The following is a 20263-nucleotide window of genomic DNA, read 5'->3' as shown; positions in this document are numbered from 1 at the left end:
ATTTAATTCTTCTTCCATTTTAATAATATTGCAAAGCATAATATCTTTTCGAACAATCATAAAATTTCTCCCCTTTAGAAGATAATATTAGAATACTTTGCATTGAAGGTCTCGAAAGTGAAATTATGCGATAAGATAGATCGAGAACACAATTTTCTCTCCTCAACGCGAGCGCCATTTTCTCATAACGATCGCGAAATTTCGCATCCTTTATATTATATATGTAATGCGTTATCCTTTGCCAGGATAGCGAAACGAGAACATTCTCTTCGACGGTGATAGCGAGAAACGCCCGCGCGTACGAGCGACGCGGGGGCGAGCGAGTCGCGAAAAAAGCGCGACGTCGATGCTTTCCGCTCAAGACATAACATCGCCATGTTTACGGCGCGCATAGCGACACGACAATTCACATCCCCGAGAATGCTGGAACGTTTTATCCATGTTATTCGCGAAATGACAACGCGACGCGAAATCAGAGCTTTTGCTTCGTCGCGAAAAATGCGCTGCTTCTTTTCTCTGGAAAACTCGTGTCGTTCTTATCGTCTCGCGGAGTATAAAATACACCGCCATGTGAGATTTGCTATGCATTTCTTACAGTGGTACATGGACGCAGATTTGAAACACGCGATCTACCGGTTTCCGTTATCATTCTTGTTAATTAAAAATTCTGGCTTCTGATATCGCTCGGTCGAGGTATCTATCAAGGTCCGTTTCTAAGTGTCTCCTTTAATGGAGCGTGAATTTTGCGAGCGCGTAAAAGACGCGGGCGAATTCCGCTGACGCAAAAGCGAGAATTCGCGACGAAAAAACTCCAAGGGGACAAGGCGGGCGTTCCTGGAACGTGGTGGTACGTGGGGCGGACAGCTATTCTCGATGGAGCAATACTCTCTCCCGCACGACGACGATTGTCCTCGGTATACCCGTGGCATTATAATGGATTCGAGAGCTAAGGGCACGTATTGAGATATCAGTACGCGGCCGTGCACCAGGTAATGGCCTCTCGTTCCGAGAACTCGCCACCGTGTGTTCGCGCCAGATAGGATACGCGTATGTCGCCATCGTTTCTCCTCTCTCTCCCCGCGACTCCGCCATTTTTTTCACCGTCCACATCCTTTCGAATTTTCAAATATGACCGGAGGTAGAAGGGATATATGAAAATATCGAAATGAAATTACTCCTTTTCTTGCATATATGCAAATATGCATATATATATGAAAATATCGAAATGAAATTACTCCTTTTCTTAAGCTTTATATTGATCTTTTTAGAGAAAGTAAATCTCTCATAAAAAAAAAGAAAATTACACCAAACTTTATCTTCAAAAAAGGTTTGTTGCGTTTTTGAGGAGTAACATTTATTATTTGATAAAATTAGTTCTATGATGTTTGAGTTCTATGATGTTTAAATTTCATTTATTTTTACTTTCGTTCATGCTCAGATTCGTCTTTAATAAAGGGATACGTTCTAATGTTAATTTCATGGATTGTACAGTGAACAATTTAACTTTATTCTACGAAATGTACAGTTGGAAGTTATTGCTGATTGAATATATCCCGTTAGAAACCGTTCGCTTTAAAGCCGCTTACTTTTTACAGCGTTCAAGCGTTTAAGGTAATAATAATTATCTCAAAGAGAGATAAATAAAAAAAGTTGCAAAGTAAAAATGAATAATGCTAACACACACGCGCACAGTTATTCTTCAATTCTCGCGTCTGAATAAGCGGCGCGCTTCCCCTTGCATTGGTGATCGTGCATGGCATCGTGTATACGATAAAATCGCTATAATCACGCATACATACACACATATTTCCCTTCCTTCTTTCGACGTTCATTAAAAAAGAAAAAAAAACGGTTGTTATTTGCGCATGCTGTTGACGCTTTAAGTGTTTCCCCGCAAAACTCTCCTGTTTGCGCGAAACCATTTCTTTCTGCTACGTTATGCATTTCCGAGTGAATGGAGCTCGTCAAAGTCAGACGGCCGCGTCGCGCGCGGGAGATACCGTTGCACGTGAATGCGCCGCGCTGGTTCACGCATAACTTTGTACGACGAAGTTTCATTCTTTGCGGCGTCGACGAGTCTGGCGTGCATTAGCGTGCCTTGCGCAATACATGTGTGTGCGTAATATTAGAAATCGTAATTTTCCTCCACCCTCATGTTATACATATTGCTATACGTATTGTGAGCGTTCGCGAAGAGCGCATTGATTTCCGTTCGAAAAGAAAAGAAACAAATAATAACGTCATTGCCGTTCCACAATAATGGCATACATCATTGCAAATGCTCATCCTTGATTGTCTCAACTTTTACGCAAAACGTTTCTTTTTCTTTACTTCCGAAATCTGACGTAATAATATGATATTATATATCATTATGTTTTGAATAACTCTTTGGGAGAAACAAGGACTTATTCCGCGTAATTGGCGTCTTTCGATTAGCCGTGTCCGTCGTAACTTTCGTCGCTCTCGAGTTTAAGCGTTTGTTCCATTCGCACCGCAAATCGCAGAGGCATGGCGTACCTGAATTTTCTGATATCGACGTGTGTACGATGCTCGTAAAGAGGCAGACCGGGACGGTAAAGAGCAGCGAGAGGAGAAATGGAAAACGGTCACGAGCGTATACGCCGTCGAGTATCGTAAATCACTATCGACCTATTCTATTTAAATGAAACTCGTGTTCTCCCTCTCGGCGATGCCGTCTCGCGCTCTTGTTGCTTCTGCAAGCCCCGTCGTATCTTAAGAGATCTTCTTTTGCTTACGCGGAATCGCATTATTAATGAGAAATACCGAAAATTTATACTTCCATAGTCTATTCTGGCTTGCGTAAATATTTATCGCGCAGATATTTAATAAAATTAGTGCAATGAATAATAATGTTTTGCTGCTTCTGTATTTATTATATACCCTCGTTTTAAAATCATCTCTCTTGAGTGTAGCTAAACTATTTTAAATATTGTATTATATTTTATATATAATTTAATATTATTATATTTTTGTTATAATTATTTCACCTTATTTATAATTTTATTCGAATTTTATTGAATATTTTTAATTATGTAAAAAAAACTAATTGTAAGAAATTATATGAAAATTAATCATAACATGGCAGATGTGACATACATTAAAGAGCCTTCGACTTTTTTTCGAATAGTCATATCAAAGTGTCAAATAAATAAAATTTGATTCTAAAGTATTGACAATCGTCAATCGCTCGTCGTACCTACTCAGTGTCGGAGTGAGGAAGAGAAGAGAGAGAGGAGAGAGGACGGAAAGAGAGAGAGAGAGAAAGAGAAGCATCGAAAACTCGTTCATTAAACACGCGTAGTGGCTGCTCCGTATGTAGGCAACTCGCGGACAGAAGAAGCGGAGAAGCGGCCTAACGGTAAAAGTCACGTACCGAAGAAACTCGGTTGTGCCGCAGCGGTTGTGCCCGCGAGAGGATCACGTAGCTACGCGTAAATACCACGGCGTACGCACAGCGTAACCGAGGCGAATCGGCGGAAAGCGCGATTACGCCTCTGTAAGCCTCCACGAAGGGAACCGCGAATTAAAACCCCCTAAGAAAATTTCTTTTCTTACGCGTATGGGGAGTCACAGAACGGGACTGGGAATTAAACGCGAATATAAAGGAGATTAATGAAACGCTTGTGATATCCTCCGATTTGAAGAGAGTTTTTCAATGAAGAGTTTTAATTATCATTATATAATTTCATTTCTACATAATGTAATTTATAAAATAATATGTGTTCTTTTTTATTTAAATGAAACATGAAAATATATATATATATGTACTTTTATTGATGATACTTGTGAAATGATCAGTGCACTCTGAGGAATTTACGACTTTCTAAACAGCGAATGTGTGAACGTATAATGAATTATAACAGTGATTTGCAAATTATTGCATTTTCATAAATATTTATTGCATTTTCATAAGTATATACTATCATGTTGAAGAAAATATATATCCATCATCCATCCATCAGCGCATTTGCACAAAAAGAAATTGGAATGAAAGAAAAACAAATTATTATGGGCGCAACTTTCAGCAGAACGTATATATATAATGGAAGGTACTTTTCTCGGCGCAATAAAATAATAATGATAAAAGCTGCGAGGTAACAACGGATGAAATTGAACAAATGTCAAATGTCTCTTTATATCGATGAAAAATCAATCAAATTTAAAAAAATCAAAGAAACATAAATATTATTAATTGCTACTTTATTTCTTCTGGGACTAAAAATGGGACGTATGAAGAAAAAAATTCTCCTACAGAATATGTTTAGTATGCAATCAATTTAAAAGGCTTTTCACGTAAGTTGTAATATTTATAGACGTGACAATGTTTAAAATCGATGAAGAAAAATAAGCAAAACAGTGATAGACGAGAAACTTGCGTAAACATCGATCTATACGCATAACGCTTTTCATATCTAGTCATGTTAATGACAATCAATTACTAGCAAAATTTGCTCGTTTGAAAAATGATGAGAATAACTCTTTCTCTTATAACAAGCTAAAAATTCTTAATGATCCCCAACACGCGCAGATACACGTGGTGCGTACGAAATGGAATTGGAATGCACGCAGCGATAAGTGCACATCATAAAACGGCTGTTTCTTTCATTGTTTCCTCTTTCAAAACGGCGCCGTGTATTTTCGATCATCTTCCCTTTGCAATGATCACGAAATCCGGTGTCGCTCTTGAATATCAGATGTACCATGTATGGAATCAAAAATGATGGTAAAGAATTTAATGATATAATTATATGCTAAAATAAGCGAAAAAGTTTTAGTCAGCATGAGTACACAACTTAATTGCTATCGAGATAATGAACAATTTAATTTGACATCCATTAACACTATGAAAGTTAGTTTAAAAGATTTATCAAAAGAATGTTTTTATTACATGTAAAAAGATGAATGTTTAATTGCATCTTTGCATTTATTCGCAACTTTGTTAAATTGCATAGTCATGTTGATTAAACTTTTTTTTATTTCCACATATAATTGACATCATTAAATTTTTTGCCGTCTTTTGATATACTCTATATTATATATTTATAGTACGAATACTTGTTCGTTAATCTGCGTCTCTTTTTCATACAACAGCATGCCGTATGACGACAGTGACATGTCAGTGGAGAACGTGTAGAGAACTTTCAATACATGATACGAAATAGCTACGTATCTTTCGTTTGACCGCGTCCTTGGACGTCCCGTTTATCGTAAGCTAATAATATGGCGCTGGTAATTTATGAGATTGTAATTTATGCATCGTGTGTGGCGTGAGTATTTTAATATTTTATTCGCGAGTTTGCACAATAGAAATTTTATCGAAATCTTATTTAATATCTTATTTAATATATCTTATAGAGACCGAAAAATTTCTGTTTGCATCCTTAAATCGCGAAAATATAGAAGATTTTTTTCGTATGGAAGATCTTGTTTCGTCGATTTTTTCACGTTGTTGTAGAAATATAGATCGGCCGAAAAGAAAAAATTAAAGCGAATTACTCGAGTGCCGAGACACCGCGCACTAATAAAGTACACATTTCGAAGGACAGCTTTCGGCGCGAAAAGGTGGAGCTACTTCACTTGAGCGACAAGACAAAGGATATCGAAGTGTAATGGTTGTCATAAATTTTGCGAGTTAACACGCAAGAATGAACTACAGCAAGGATTCTTAAAACCGCATTGTGCGATCTTACGTAATCGGAATTCATTGATCATAAGTTATAAGGAAGTTAATCGACAATTCGTCAGCGAGTTCTTTTTTTTTTTTTCTTTACAAGATTCGAACAAAGTTTACAAAAAAGGCACAGTTCATCGACGATGATTCGATCATTCGACATTTATTTATTTGCACGACAGTGACGAATGAATTTGCGTGCGATAAATCATGGGAACTCACATTTCCCAGAGACGCTTTCTTTTCTTCTCTTCTTTTTTTTTTACTTCTCGTACAACAACACGAGCAACAACACGAGTTCGCTTTCCTCGATGGGAACTGCGAGAGGAGATATCGAAGGGGACGATCGACCTTTCGCGAAAGCCGCCTTTCGAAAATCCAGCGCTCTCGCCTTGCCCTGCCCTGCCCTGCCATGCCTCGCTTCGAGGAGCTTCGACCTCGCTCGATTTACCTCGCGCAACGTAGGCAAACGCAACCCGGGAGAAAGAGCCGATTTACGTCAGTAACGGCCACCCACGTGCGCAGAACGCCGCCGAACGCTGATTAATGTCCTCGATTTCGTGCTCCGGATCGATCCTTAGATCGTAGATCGTAAGCGCCGACACGCAAACCCGACGTCGCTCTTGCGAGGGCCGTCTCGTTCGACACGGCTGAGGATTGCGCCACCTCGTCGTATCTCGCTCGCGTTGGCAAGCGACGACCTTTCATGTCCCTTAAGTACGGGAGAATGGAACCGCAACGGTGTCGCGTTGACTAACATAAGCTATTACATGCGAACCCTCCGACGCGTAAGAAATGCATCGAGATTTCATCCCGGAGCGACGGGAAAATGGTAGCTTTTCGTAGACAGGCCTGCATTAGCGCGTCACATTATCTCGAATAATAACGTTTTACATTGTTTTCGCGCGATACTTATAGATTGAGTATAATAAAGTTCGCATTCGCTACGTCTCGAGCCATTTCAAACCCCAAAGTGCAAAGGTAATCGAAGGCTTAATAATTTATGGTACTCTAAAAACGTATTGCGAATCAACTATTTGAATTGAAATTATCCTGTAAATCTTTGTTTTCGACCGGTTAACGATTGGGCTCTATAAAAAGTTTAAATTATTAGTGGTTTTAATTAATTAGTGCGGTAAATTTATCCTTTCTTTCTTAACCAATCTCTCCTGTTTTACATATGCATTATCGCCTTTTCCTCGTTGATTTCAGAGGCCATGACTGGCACAACTGCCTCTGAATCATTTTTAAATTCTGAAATGTATCTCCGTAATGTGTTGCCGAATATTGCGCAATGATTTTAAGACATGCACTTTTCAAAGTTGAATATCGCCGCTATAGATATTTCTTGCTATTTATACATATTTTCTGCATGTTTTGCATTTATATTACTAACCGTCTCCCCTTATTTTCGATAAACTTTACTGTAATTCTTCGAAAAAAGATAAGTCGACAGATAATATTGAAATATTTAACAGTAAAAAATATTTAAAAATCTTTGACTTTAAATCTTTGACTTTGTAAATATAATTTCAGATTATCGAGAAAAATAAAAATGCAAATAATGATTGAAGCAGCTGCAAGAATGCAGAAATATGAAATTATATATCGGGATTTAAACGATTTTTTTATTGAAAATAATGTGGATTCTTAGGCCGTTCGCAAAGTCGGGGCCACAAACGAGAGAAGACAAGAAGAGAAAGGTGAAAGGGCACACTAACAGAGGGCGAGATGCGATGTCGTAGTTCCAAGAAAACCAACAAGATTGCCTCGAATGTATCGATTTAATTCACCTCGCGAAAATGTTCCTCGCATCGAACATGCGTTTTACCTTTTCCGAGTAATGTACAATAAAACTGACATTTTTAATGTTAATAAATATCGATAATATGAAAAAAAATCTATAAAAGAAAAAGCTTAATTGTCGCTTACATAATTTATTATGTTTTATTAATAAATCGAAAAACAGATAGATATGCAAATGACTTTGCATATATTATCCGTAAGTTTTCTCAAGCGTAACAATATACATGATACGAGGAAAGCCTTTGTAATTAATAAGTCTTTGTAGATAGTAAGAATTATATTTATCGAATTTCGCGATGTAATTTCTTCAATTTCATTAGGGGTTTATCTTATTCCGCAAAACATTATTTCTTTACCTTTATCTATAACATCGAAACCCAAACTCGAATTACATATTCGATCTCGGATAAATCTACATAAAAGATCTCGATTATGCGGTATTAAAAATCAGAGCAGAGATCTTTCCGAGGCAATATATATGTATGTCCATAGAGATATGTGTTTATCAGCGAGTCTTGCGACGTCGAGAAGGAAAAAAAGCGGAGGGAAAAAAAGAAAGAGAAGAAGGAGCGTGGAAAGAAGTCGAAACCATAAAAATCGCGCAATGGAAACGAGTCTGGTGCAATTACTATCCGAGGCTGGCTCTCCTCGGACCAGGAACGAACGACCAACCACGCCCTCGCTAATGCGAACCCGCGCGAGACAGGATTTCGAATTGGCTCGGCAAGGACGCCTGCTATATACAATGCCGGCACAAAGACCAGCTACTGACAATTTTTTAATTACACCCTGTTTACGCGACCGCGGAACTTGATACGACGACGCGACATACCCGGCTCTATCGCCGACAATAAATTTCGTATGATATGGGTACGCGCTTTTCTACACGCACATCGGCAACCAAAAATTCTGGACAAAGGCTGTAAACGAGAAAGAGAAAGATAGAGAGAGAAAGAAAGAGAGAGAGAAAGAGAGAGACGTGATCGGAATGAAAAAAATCGAACTTTTTTGTTTCTTTTCACTAGGTAAAGATTAGATTTAGATTTAAATTTAATAGATTTAAATTATCTTCCGTGCTGATTCTATGAACAGGATGAACAATTTCTTAAGGAAAATTCAAGAACCAAGTGATAATATACGTGAAAATAATATACATAAAATAGAATAAAATGTTATGCAATCAACACAACAGTTATGTACAATTATATCGCCGAGATAAAATCAAGATCAAAATCACAAAAATATCGGTTATAAAGAACCGTATATTTCTATCTCATAAATGTCATATCTCATAAATATTGTAAAAATATGCAGCTGCTATTTATTTTAATATCAGAGAAAGAATTTCATGCATGAATATTTTTGCGAAAGGCACGCGATGATGGACGCTTATCAATGAAACATAATTATCTATTATTCAAAAAGCAAAGTTCAACAGAAAGTCATTAAAAATGTTGTTTAATTCGTATGTTAATTATTTTTTATTTTTCGCGCATAGCGTGAAAGATGAACTCGGATACACTTCTTCGTGAAGATCTCTCTCGTAAAACTTCTCTGTCTTTAATATAATTTGTTTTCAATTTATGAAATGATGAATGGATTATTTTAAATTACTTTTTAAATTAAAAAATAACAATAAAAAATATAACAAGCTAAAAATCATTTATATAATGCATAATATTAATAAATTTATGCCATCAAATATATATGTACATTTCATACAAACCTAACGCATACAAAAAAATGTCGAGAAAGATCTCTATGTTAATTATATCTTTAAATTTTCTTTTATTTTTGGTATCTAAAAATTTTGATTGTCAATTAATTTATTAAATAACATATCCATAATTAAACAATATTTGACGAATTGGTTTTTATTATTATTAAAAAACATTTATGATAATATATTATGCTAATATTAAATAACATTAACCAATATTTTCGAAAAAAAATATTATTCTGGATAAGATTACATAAAATTTTTTATATGCTATCTTTCACATAAAGATAAATTTATCTAAAAATAAACTGAATATAGAGAATACTGATACATAAAAAATTTAGAAAAAAAATTAACAATAATATATTATTCTATTAATATTGAATCATCCTCTTTAAAAAAATATAATCCTACACAAGAGATTACATAAATAAAATTTAATATACTGTCTCTTACATAATGATGGAAATATTTACGAATAAACTGGATGAATAAATTTTTAGGGATATAAAAAATTTTAGAAAATATTCATGTTTAATTTTATATTTCAAATTTTCAGATTTCAAGTGATTTATTCCAAATGATCGCTTCATCTGAATAAATCGAAGAGACATAAAAGGGAACGACTGTTTAGCCGCTGAAGATTTTGTAAAATAGGTGAACAACGCTCGATTCGCACACAATAATACGGATGTCTTGTCCAAGCGTTTTGCGGAAGACGACAAACGGTGCTCGGTAAAAGTTGCGCCGCCAAGAAAACCGCGGACCGACAACGGGTTTCGCTTCTGTTTTTACCGCGAAATTTTCCATCACGTACTAACCGAGTGAATTTCTCGGTTCTCGTATCCAACTATCGACACTGCCTATAGTAGTGGTAAATTCGAAAGTTAGCCGACCGACTCGCCGGCTCGTGTCTTTCCTCGATAGGGCCGTAACTATTTTGACGCGTGCTGTTCCTCGGGAGAATCGGACCTTATCACGACTCCTTTATTTATGCCTGTGATATTTTTACACATTTATTTATATGAAAACACGAATATCTTAATATTATATTTTGCAAGAAATCGATCTGAGATTTAGCAATAAAACAAAATGCACACGTTTATAGCTGTGCGAACGAATCGCTTTTATGCTCTGTTTTTGAATTTATTTTTCTTGCAGCATTGTGAAGAGGATGCAAGATTTCCGATGTAATAATATTGAGTCACATTCTTCTTCATGTGATTTTTAATGATGAATGCGGTGAATGATGTGAATCATTATTGTTCCGGAAATTTGATAGTGTATAAACTTGTGCAAACAAATTGAATGATAAACCAAAAAAAAACTTCAAAACCGTCTAATGTTGGAAAAAATAATCGATGATTTTATTTAAAAAATTAACTGCTTGTAAAAATAATTATATTAAGATCTATTTAATCATAATATAAATCAAGATTTTCCGATCACAGAATTGAAAATAATAATTTTTAAGGTATGTACTCGTTCAACCTGTGTATGTGACGCAAACATGTGTTTATTCTTAAACAGGTTTTCACATAAAATCGCACACGCGTTCAAGAAAAATGGCTTACAGTAGAAAATTTATATAATAAAAATCACATAATATGGAAAAATAATGAGAATCGAAATCATCAAAACTCACCGTCTCCACCATGTCGAATCCTCCTCCGTAGACCATATCTCGATCGCTGGCGGCTCCACACTTTTGACAGCTGTCGTCCTCGCGCGCGAGGATCGATCTCTCGGCGCTCTCAATCGAGAGGAGAGATCAACTTTGTCTCTGCGCAGTTGTGCCGACGACGACGGCGACGACGACGATAGAAAATCCACCGGATCCTCTCCGTCTCGCTATAAACGCTGCGTTTCCGTCCGATAGTTTTTATCCAGCCGCTCTATCGCGAGCTCCTCCGTGTCTTCGTCGCATGCGCGGCCGTGCCTCTCGCGAATTCTCGCGGCTCCTCGCGGTTTTTCGCGACCCTCGCGTGTCGCGTACAATCGACCGACTGACCGCCGCGTCGAGCGCGTGGCGGGAGTCGGTGGGCGCGTTCGAATCGGGCCGAGCGCGACCGAGCGTCGCCGAAGCAATTCCGAGCGCAGGCGACCCACTAACTCGCGCATGCGCGATGGCGCGCGCGATTCTCGCCGGTGCGTCGCGCATTCGCGAATCTCCTCGACGCGGCAGACACGTGGTCCGCTAATTTCGCGCTTAATGACTTCTGCGCTTTGCGTTATTCTTGCGGCGGATCAGCACGACGTATATCACGCGACAGTGAAATTTTTGCAACGAGAAATATAATATCTTTTTCCTTGGTTTTCGTCGCGGTTCATGTAATCACGTGATAGATTCGAAGATTGCGTTTATGTTTATCGAGAATTTGCACAATTGCGAAAATATAATATGACGAAAATTTTGTGGTGGATGGGCGCTCGTAAGTCGAATGTAAAGCGCATTTCGCGACGTGACAAGTTGGGACGAGCGTACTAAGAGTGACCTACTAAAGATCGACGCGCATGCGCGCGACGTCTTCCCTCCTTTTTTTTCTTAGCTTGAACTATCAACGAGCGATCGGTCGTTTTTACTTATAATGTAGCGTAGTAAAGGAGAACGTGGCGAAAAGTTACATATTTTGTTATTCGATCATTCGTACAGGCGGCGACGAGGCATGTAAAGTACGAAAAGGAAAAAGTATGTTGGAAATGCGCGCTGAATAGAAATGGTCTTTCAATACGATGCTTGATCAATGTTGTATCTAGGTTCGACACTTTCGCAAATTTGTAGCTTAACATTTGACTATGACTTTCGTACAATTGTCTAAGTCCCTTGCATTCCTTTGACAATCCGTAGACATATTCCTGTAACACACACATATATGCTAATATATTAATTATTTTACAAATAAATATCAAAATACTAGATACTTGACACAATCAGAAATAATTATATTTAGTAAATTATTCCATTTCAGAGATAAGAAAAAATCGTATTTCTCATAATTAACAACATATATTGTAATTACAATTTTTAATGATGCACGTTGTTTTATGGCGTAATGATATGATACGAATGATATGCATGGTGCTGTTATGCGCTGCGTAAAGAATACAAATAGAAATATTTAAACACACGTGTTCATTTCAAAGTTAGCGCTCCCATAAGTCAGAGATTGGAGCAAGTGCTATGTGCGTCACGCACTCTTAACTGCATCCTGTCCGTATGTACACCAACGTAATTCCATTACTTTCAAACAATGTCCTCCGATAGGAGATCAGGATCTGTACCGCGAAGGTATATAGCTTGAGGTGTACAATGCTCTGAAATATTTTTATCGTTGGGAGGTTAGCGAAAACAAACTGAATGTAATACAAAAACGATTCTTAAGCGGGAAGACAATACATTGCCTCTCTTTTATTATGCCAGTGTACTAGTTGAAAACTAAAGTATACCATGGTAGCTGAAGCGTATATCTGTCATAAGACCACGCGTCTCGCGGGCGCGTGTACCAACCTTGATACGATAGTAAATAACTCGCATGTGCGTAACACGCTCCTTGAAATCGTAGTCCCGCGCGACTCGGCTCGGCTCGGCTCGACTTGGCTTGGCTTGGCTTGGCGATTCGCGCGAGAGCGCGCAGGCATTTCGCGTGGGCGATTAGATCCGCGACGCGGGATAAAAAATCGTCACAATGGCCCTTTGTGTGTCTGTCTGTTCGCGAGACGGTTCGGCGATGGCGTCGTGCGACGCTGTGTCGGCATGTCGTCATTGTGAAACGAATTCCACAGGCGTTTTTCCGGATCTGCGCAGTGCGTAATCCGTCGCGGTTTGCGTAAGCGCCCACCTTCGAAGAAATGAACCGCTTTGCAAGGGTGGCCCGCCCGCGTCACTCGTTACATCGCTTCTCTCGCGTCGACTCTCTTCGTGCTTTGCAAAGCGCCGAGATATACCGTGATTGCGTATGCCAAGGATCGATGTACTTTAACACAGTTAAATCTATCTCGTCGACTTGGGAATATTATTGCTTTACAACGCCGGGTGTTATATTTGTATTATTACCAGGAAAATGTATTTCGCAACGTGTCTTGTTACATGCTTTCCTGAGAAAGATGATGATTTAGCTGTATTAGCGTTATGTGTATGTATGTGTGTGTGTGTGTATGCAAGTATTACTTTTACATTTTTCGCATTATTATATTTTATCTCTTGTTATTTCTCATACAACGTTTTTTATTTCTATGATTTGTTGCAAGGAAATGAAATTTATAACATCTTCACAAAGAATTTATTTGATAAAAAAAATATTCACGTGCGTAAAAATTGCAAAAATAATTGCCATTTCCAAGCTGCAATTTCAAAGATATCTATAATTCGAGCTTCTCTATTTTTCTTGTCGTTATAGTCCATGAAAAAATTGCATCACGATCTTTCAGAATTCCCGTTATGCAATCGATAGCAATCGTCACCCATAGGACCCACAAGATTATTGCATATGCATCGTGATCTCATTTCGTTCAATTTACACTTCATGAGTAATATACATTTTATTATATTAAAAAAAATGTGTGTGTGTAAAATATATATCTTCATACATATTCGTACAAAGTACTTAATTTTTTTTTATCTTAAGCAATACAATTACGTGATCAATATTGACCACAAATCCACAGGTGTTCGCTATCGATTGATCTTTCCTCATTACGAAAAAAATACATGTCCGGTTAAGAATTAGTTAACTTTATTTCCAGTTGTGTTTCCATAGACATGTGTATAAAAACGATTTATATATACATACATACATACATGCATGCATACATACATACATGCATTCATACATACATGCATGCATACATATATACATATATATATAACATCGTTACATATTTGTAAATTTTATAATTTAATTGTGTGATATATTTAATATTATTTTTGTACGTAATGAAAACGCATGTTAATCATACTATTCGAATGGCGACAGTATGAAAGGCGTTTGCGTCATCACTGTGAAGGAACTCGAGAGGAGAAAGCGCGTTCACCGAAAAGAGTCTCGATTATGTTTTGTACATCCCCGAACATGGCAGAGGGAAAGGTCCTCTCGTGTGGGAAACACGAAGGGCGGCAAAAACAATAATGCGCAGATCTCGCTAGACATGACGTCCGTTGGACTAACGTCGCTTAGTTGGAAGAGAGAAAGAAAAAGAAAGAAGAAGAGAAAGAGAGAGAGAGTGAGAAAACGCGATTGAAAAAAAGGGAGCAGAATTTACGTCGTAAAGGAAAAAAAACTGCAAAAGTGCAATGACACTTCTATATCCCTCTTTCGCTACCCTGTGAGAGCTAATTTGCATTTCCGCCGAGAAATTAATTTCAGAAAGAGTTTCTATGGCATAATTATAACATGACAGTCGATTTAATTATAGATTATCATCGACTTGTAATAATTAAAATATTTAATCGGTTGATTCTTGAAAGATGAACATCTTAAGATATCTATTTATTTTTTCTTTAACTTGCGAACTGACAAAATAATGTTAGTCTCAATTATAATATCTTTTTTCAGAAAAATGAAAAATAATATAATATATTAATACTTTTTGATTATTATATTAGCTTTAAATTAAAAGACTACAAAATTCTAAATTAATAATTTTCATACTTTTAAATTTTAAATAATATAATATTTTTTTTTAATTTATTACATTCTTCGAAAAATATTTTTTCCACTTCATGTGTAATAAAACAATTATTCTTTTAAACTTTTCATTTATTTTAATATTTTCGTAAAATTGAAATAATTATTTTCTTAATAATTTCTTTTTAATAATTATAATAATTATTTTATATATGAATAATAATAATAATTATTATTATTATAATTATGATTTTATATATGAATAGTGTGTGTATTTTTCATTACATTATTTCACTTTATGATATTCTAATTTAAATCAACAAATTCATTTAATTTAACGAGCTCTCTTCAATATCAGCAAGTTAATGCAGCGATTTATGCGGGAGAGGGAAATGATAGACTGCCACTAGGTCATTACCAAGGAATTTTCGCGTGTTTCCGTCCGATCGACAGAAAATCATTATTTCATCGCCGATGAAGCATTATCTTCCGACAATCGGGGTAATAATTGTCCACCGCGTAGCCGAAGACTCGGGGTCCCGAAGATATCCCATTGTTCGAAGGATCCTAGCCCGAGATAGCAGATATTTTTCATCGTCTCGCATCTCCGTAACTTCGCGTATTGCGACCACCCTATGGTATCTCGCATGAGGTCTCTGGAGCATATTTAGGGCCCGTGCACACTAAGAAATGAGATTTTCTTTCCGAATAAAATCGTCATCCGTTTTGCGATGGATATCATTTGCTCCAAACTTTTGTTATTCCTTGATCCAAATATACCAAATATTGTTTCTGTACAATTATATACAATATACGCGAGTCTGATCGCAGATGCAACATAATTACAATTGTGCCGGCCATTATCTATCACACGAATAACATACGCTGCAGAATTCTCGCGCAAAAGGTTACAACATGCTATTGCAGCTCATATATATATACATATATCTATATATATGTATAATACATATATATATATATATATATATATACACACATATATATATTGTAACCTTTGCAAGAGGCGCACCGCGTCGTCATGTCGCAATCCCTCACAATACGCGGCGTTTACCGCCGCGCGCGCCTAACACTTTTATCGTACGAATTAATGGTGCGCAGCATTTTTTAATAATCCCGCTGATTTATGGAACGCGCGCTACACTGTTCAACGTTTCTTTTTTCTTTCTTTTCTTTTGTTAATCCAATATATACGAACCTTCCTTCATTCTAGGACGAATAATGAAGACCGTAAATGTCAGACTGTGCGCGAGAAGAAGAAATTTCACGCTTATTCTACGTCACGTCATTTTACTCGTGCTCTCCAAAAGAAAACATTGTTTATTTGTGATCGAAAAAAATCAATTTCTTCCATCCCTCAACGTAAAATATAAAATGCAAAAATGCTGCAAAATATTGCTTTTATCATTATGGAGAGATCGTCTAGTTTTAAATATAATTAAACTAAATTATGAATTTATGAAGATTTCTCCGCTAAAAGATCGTCTTTAAAATTTGCAATATTTTCCGGCTTAGAAAATAGTTTGTTAAATGAAGAGATAAAGAATTTGAATGATTTCAAAACATTTGTTAAAATAACAAAATTGATGATTTGAATGATTTCAAAACATTTTGTTAAAATAACAAAATTGATTTGTCAATTTTTTTTAAGACATAAAAACATGAAAAAAGATAAGGGGAAAGACGATATAATAATGCTTGTGTAAGTATCTGCAAGATACAGATAAAGATTTTTCTGATCCTTCGAAAAGAGGATTCTCTCCCTGCGCGAATCGTTGTGAGCTGATCTTAACGCGATCGGCGCTTATTGAGAAGCAGCCGTGATATGGGATAGAAGAAGAGCGAGGTTTGGTGGTGCTTGGTAAAGAGGAGGGAAAAGAGAAGCGGACGGGCGTCCACCTTCTCTTCAGGGTGCTCTTACCGTGCGTAAATATAGGGCATACCACGTAGCGAGTGCACCGCGGAGGGTGACCCCGATGACCCAAGTGGTACCCGAAGGCAGCCAGCCTCGATGAAGAGCCCGCGAGAGGAGCGTGAAGGGAGCGAGGGAAAAGAGAAGAGAAGGAAAGACGCGAGGGAGGAACGAATCGTCGAGCCGGTCCAAATGGAGAAAAAAGGTAGATTCGCCAAAGAGGAAGAAGAGAAGAAGAGAAGGAGGTAAAGGAGGACGACGAGAGAATGAATAAAAAAACAGAGAAAGAGAGAGAAAGAGATAGGTGGTACGCTAAAGAGACGTACGTTCCCACACGAACCCCCCAAGATGCGTCCTGCCATGCTCGGGCCTCTAGACCCCCGATGCCCAGAAGCTGATAAAAACAGCTACAAAACTGCCTACCGGTGTTTTCTGCCTTTTGCTCCTGCATTACTCCTTACTGCTGTCTCTCTTCGACACCTTCTTTCCGCTCCATCGACTTTACTCTCTGTTCTTCTTTATTTAATCTACATACAGAAAAATACATATTATATTCAAGTGAATATTATTTCTTTCGAGTATTTTATAAGTTTATAATCCGCATGTCTATCACAAACTCTTCACAAGTGTAAAAATTATTTATTCAAAATATTTTCTGAATCTGAACTTTCTTTATTATATTTCTAAGATATTTTTATAAATAAAAAGGATACATTCTTCCTTTAAGAACATGATAATGAGATTTTCTATAACTTGTGACGAGTATATATTAAAACTACATATCATCAAGAAAATATTCTTTGTTAGAGACGAAGGAAAATAAATTGAGTAATTATCTTTCCCAGTAATAGAATATTTTTTTCCGTATGTAATCTCGAAGGCCTGATCAGAAAAATTTCATAAAATGATGATCATCGTAACTGTGAGATAATTTTAGATATCAAGTTTTTAATGACAAGAGAAGTCTATATTAATAGAGTTGTTCACAACCAATATATATATTACATATAAATAATAATCAATATATCTAATATCTCTTTCCATTAATATAATTATTGTTCACCAAAATTAATATAAATATTGATATAAATTAGTAAAATTGGAAAAAAATGGAAGCATCACCGGCATATATCTGCAGGAAGCACAGGGGGGGAGAGTTGTTGACATACTGGGGCGCGAAGCTTAAAAGTTCCCCGATGTCTAACGGCAAAATGCACGTGTTCTTATACTTTCTCTCTCTCTTCTTCTGAATTTACATCCCTCGCTCAAATTGCTTCGGGATCGCGAATTGCGACACAGATTTATCGTGGGAATCGCGCGACGATGGATCGCTTACGGTTGGCGCGCGGCGCAATTCCACATCGGATGCGATCATGTTGTCTGTGAGTCACACATGTGGGGCGCCGTTGCTACACTTTCTATGATTCAGTGTGGAAAGAGAGTCGAGACTACGTACCAGAGAATTGCGAAACTATCGTCGAGATCGGTCGATTATTATTGGGAAGGTATACATACAGTGCCGTGACTTTTATGCGCGCAAGAAAGAGAGATAGAGAAAAAAAAAGTGCAATCAGCCTGAAAAATGACGCGTGAAATTGCAATGGCGATAATTCCTGCGCGCGGAGAAATAGCGACGTACAACGGAAGTGACTAATGCGATTTTTAACTCACCACCGCGTCATATCGCCATTCGTGACGTCGATCTCCCCCTTCTGTATAAACAATTAAATTTCTAAATCAGTGAATAAGAGATCTATTGCCTTATTACTAGTATCTCAATATAGATAGACTTCAGATTAATAAAAAAAATCAATCATTAAAATTCAGAATCAACATGACAATGATGTTCGCTGACAATAATATTGTTGCTGACATTATTTAAGAAATAAATATTCGACGAAATAAAACGTACATTCAACTAAGTAAATGCAATTTATTTTTTCTTACGGTGATGAAAGATGAATGAATAGCGTAAAATCGATAATTACTATTGTACCGTAAGTTTGATTCTATATAGATTTATTCACGCATAAAGTTGCCATCTAGAGAAACTTGTTTCGTGTTACATAATATTATCGATAATTATGCACACTTATCCTTCATACTAAATATATAAATTTTCTTATATTATACATGCCAAAAAAATATGAAATAACTGTTGTTATTTATGAGACCGATCGTCTTAGAGAACATCGGTTATGTTTTTAATCTCTTCTAGTGCACTTGCAAAATTCTAATTGTAAGACTAGATTCTATCTTCCCTCTGTAGACTCTATCTTTCCTTACATGATCTGTTGTACAGCATCGAATTATCGCAACATCATATCATAAATCAGATTATGGGATCGCGTTCATTTAACAGTTTAATCGATAAATTAAGCATCGATAAAGAGTTGTGTAATTTCGAGATAAATGTCTGATATTTTAATCGAATTATTATAATTAAATATATCATTCTTTGGTCTAACAAACTTTCTGTGAATGCGTTTTCTAATAGAGTTAATTTCTGAATCTTCAAAGAATTAAAGTAATTTGAAATAAAAATAGATTTATATTTAGCTTTTCATTAATTAATTTTATATTGCAAATTTTCTATGTTGAATGCAAAGGAAAAAGATCAATCTCGTTTTGGAATCAAATATTTATTTCGATTTAATTTTGAATCATTCGATTAATTTATCCGCAAATCACTAGAAGATAAAAATTACAATTATTAATAAAAATAACCATTAATCGCAATTACTCACGCGGAATTTGTATGTTCGAATACTCCTTTCTTTTCTTTAACTCGGTGAAAGTGCTGGATACGCTTGAGCTCCGTTAATTTATTTAAATTGCCGTGGTCTCTCTTCGTGTGCTTCCCAACGATTCGATTGTCGGTGAACCGTCGTTATTTATCGGCGCGTAATTTCGTTTCACAGTCAGATTTTTGTAGCATTGACGTCAGAATAAGTAAGAGGAAGATATTAAGATCGCACTCTCTTCTCTTCTAAATTAGAAATATATAATATTTGAATAAAGCACGCGTAATTATTAAATTAGCGAACAAATGAACAAATAGAGTAAAACACATGTTTAGAATTAATTAATGCCAAATATAGGTTGTACATAGATAAATTAACATAAATCGCGAAATTAGAAACGTAGAATTTAAAAATTAATGAACAAAATAATAAAGAAATTAATAAAATAACTAGCGAAATTACAATTGCAACTTACGCACGTTTTAATATACAGAATTATTCATCAGACGTTTTAAGGTATATTTATACATACATACATACATACATCATATATATATATATATATATATATATATATATATATATGATGTATGTATACTATCTTTATGCAATATGCAAGTTTATCGCGATATATAGTATAGCATACGCAGTGCGTTTCGCAAGTCGAATTATCCAATTATCTTCAATCGAGATTATATCTTTTAAAGATAATTGAAGGGATCAATTTTAAATATTATTATCATACCT

At 36.3% G+C, this 20263-nt stretch overlaps 1 protein-coding gene across 1 annotated transcript in view; it reads right to left on the bottom strand.

Moving 5' to 3' along the window:
* LOC105255935 (DNA-binding protein D-ETS-4) overlaps nt 1-11326 on the bottom strand; it is a 36940-nt gene extending 25614 nt beyond the window's left edge. Inside the window, exon 1 of the mRNA XM_011265484.3 lies at nt 10864-11326. Coding sequence (XP_011263786.1) covers nt 10864-10899 — 36 coding nt within the window. The 5' untranslated portion in view covers nt 10900-11326. The remainder of the gene's footprint in view (nt 1-10863) is intronic.
* Nucleotides 11327-20263: the final 8937 nt, after the last annotated feature.

This window comes from Camponotus floridanus, unplaced genomic scaffold (assembly GCF_003227725.1).
Source record: "Camponotus floridanus strain SB8 unplaced genomic scaffold, Cflo_v7.5 scaffold16, whole genome shotgun sequence".
In the NCBI taxonomy this organism is placed as follows: Eukaryota; Metazoa; Arthropoda; class Insecta; order Hymenoptera; family Formicidae; genus Camponotus; species Camponotus floridanus.
The sequence above is the reverse complement of the archived record's forward strand: the minus strand, read 5'-3'. Positions and strand labels throughout refer to the sequence as shown.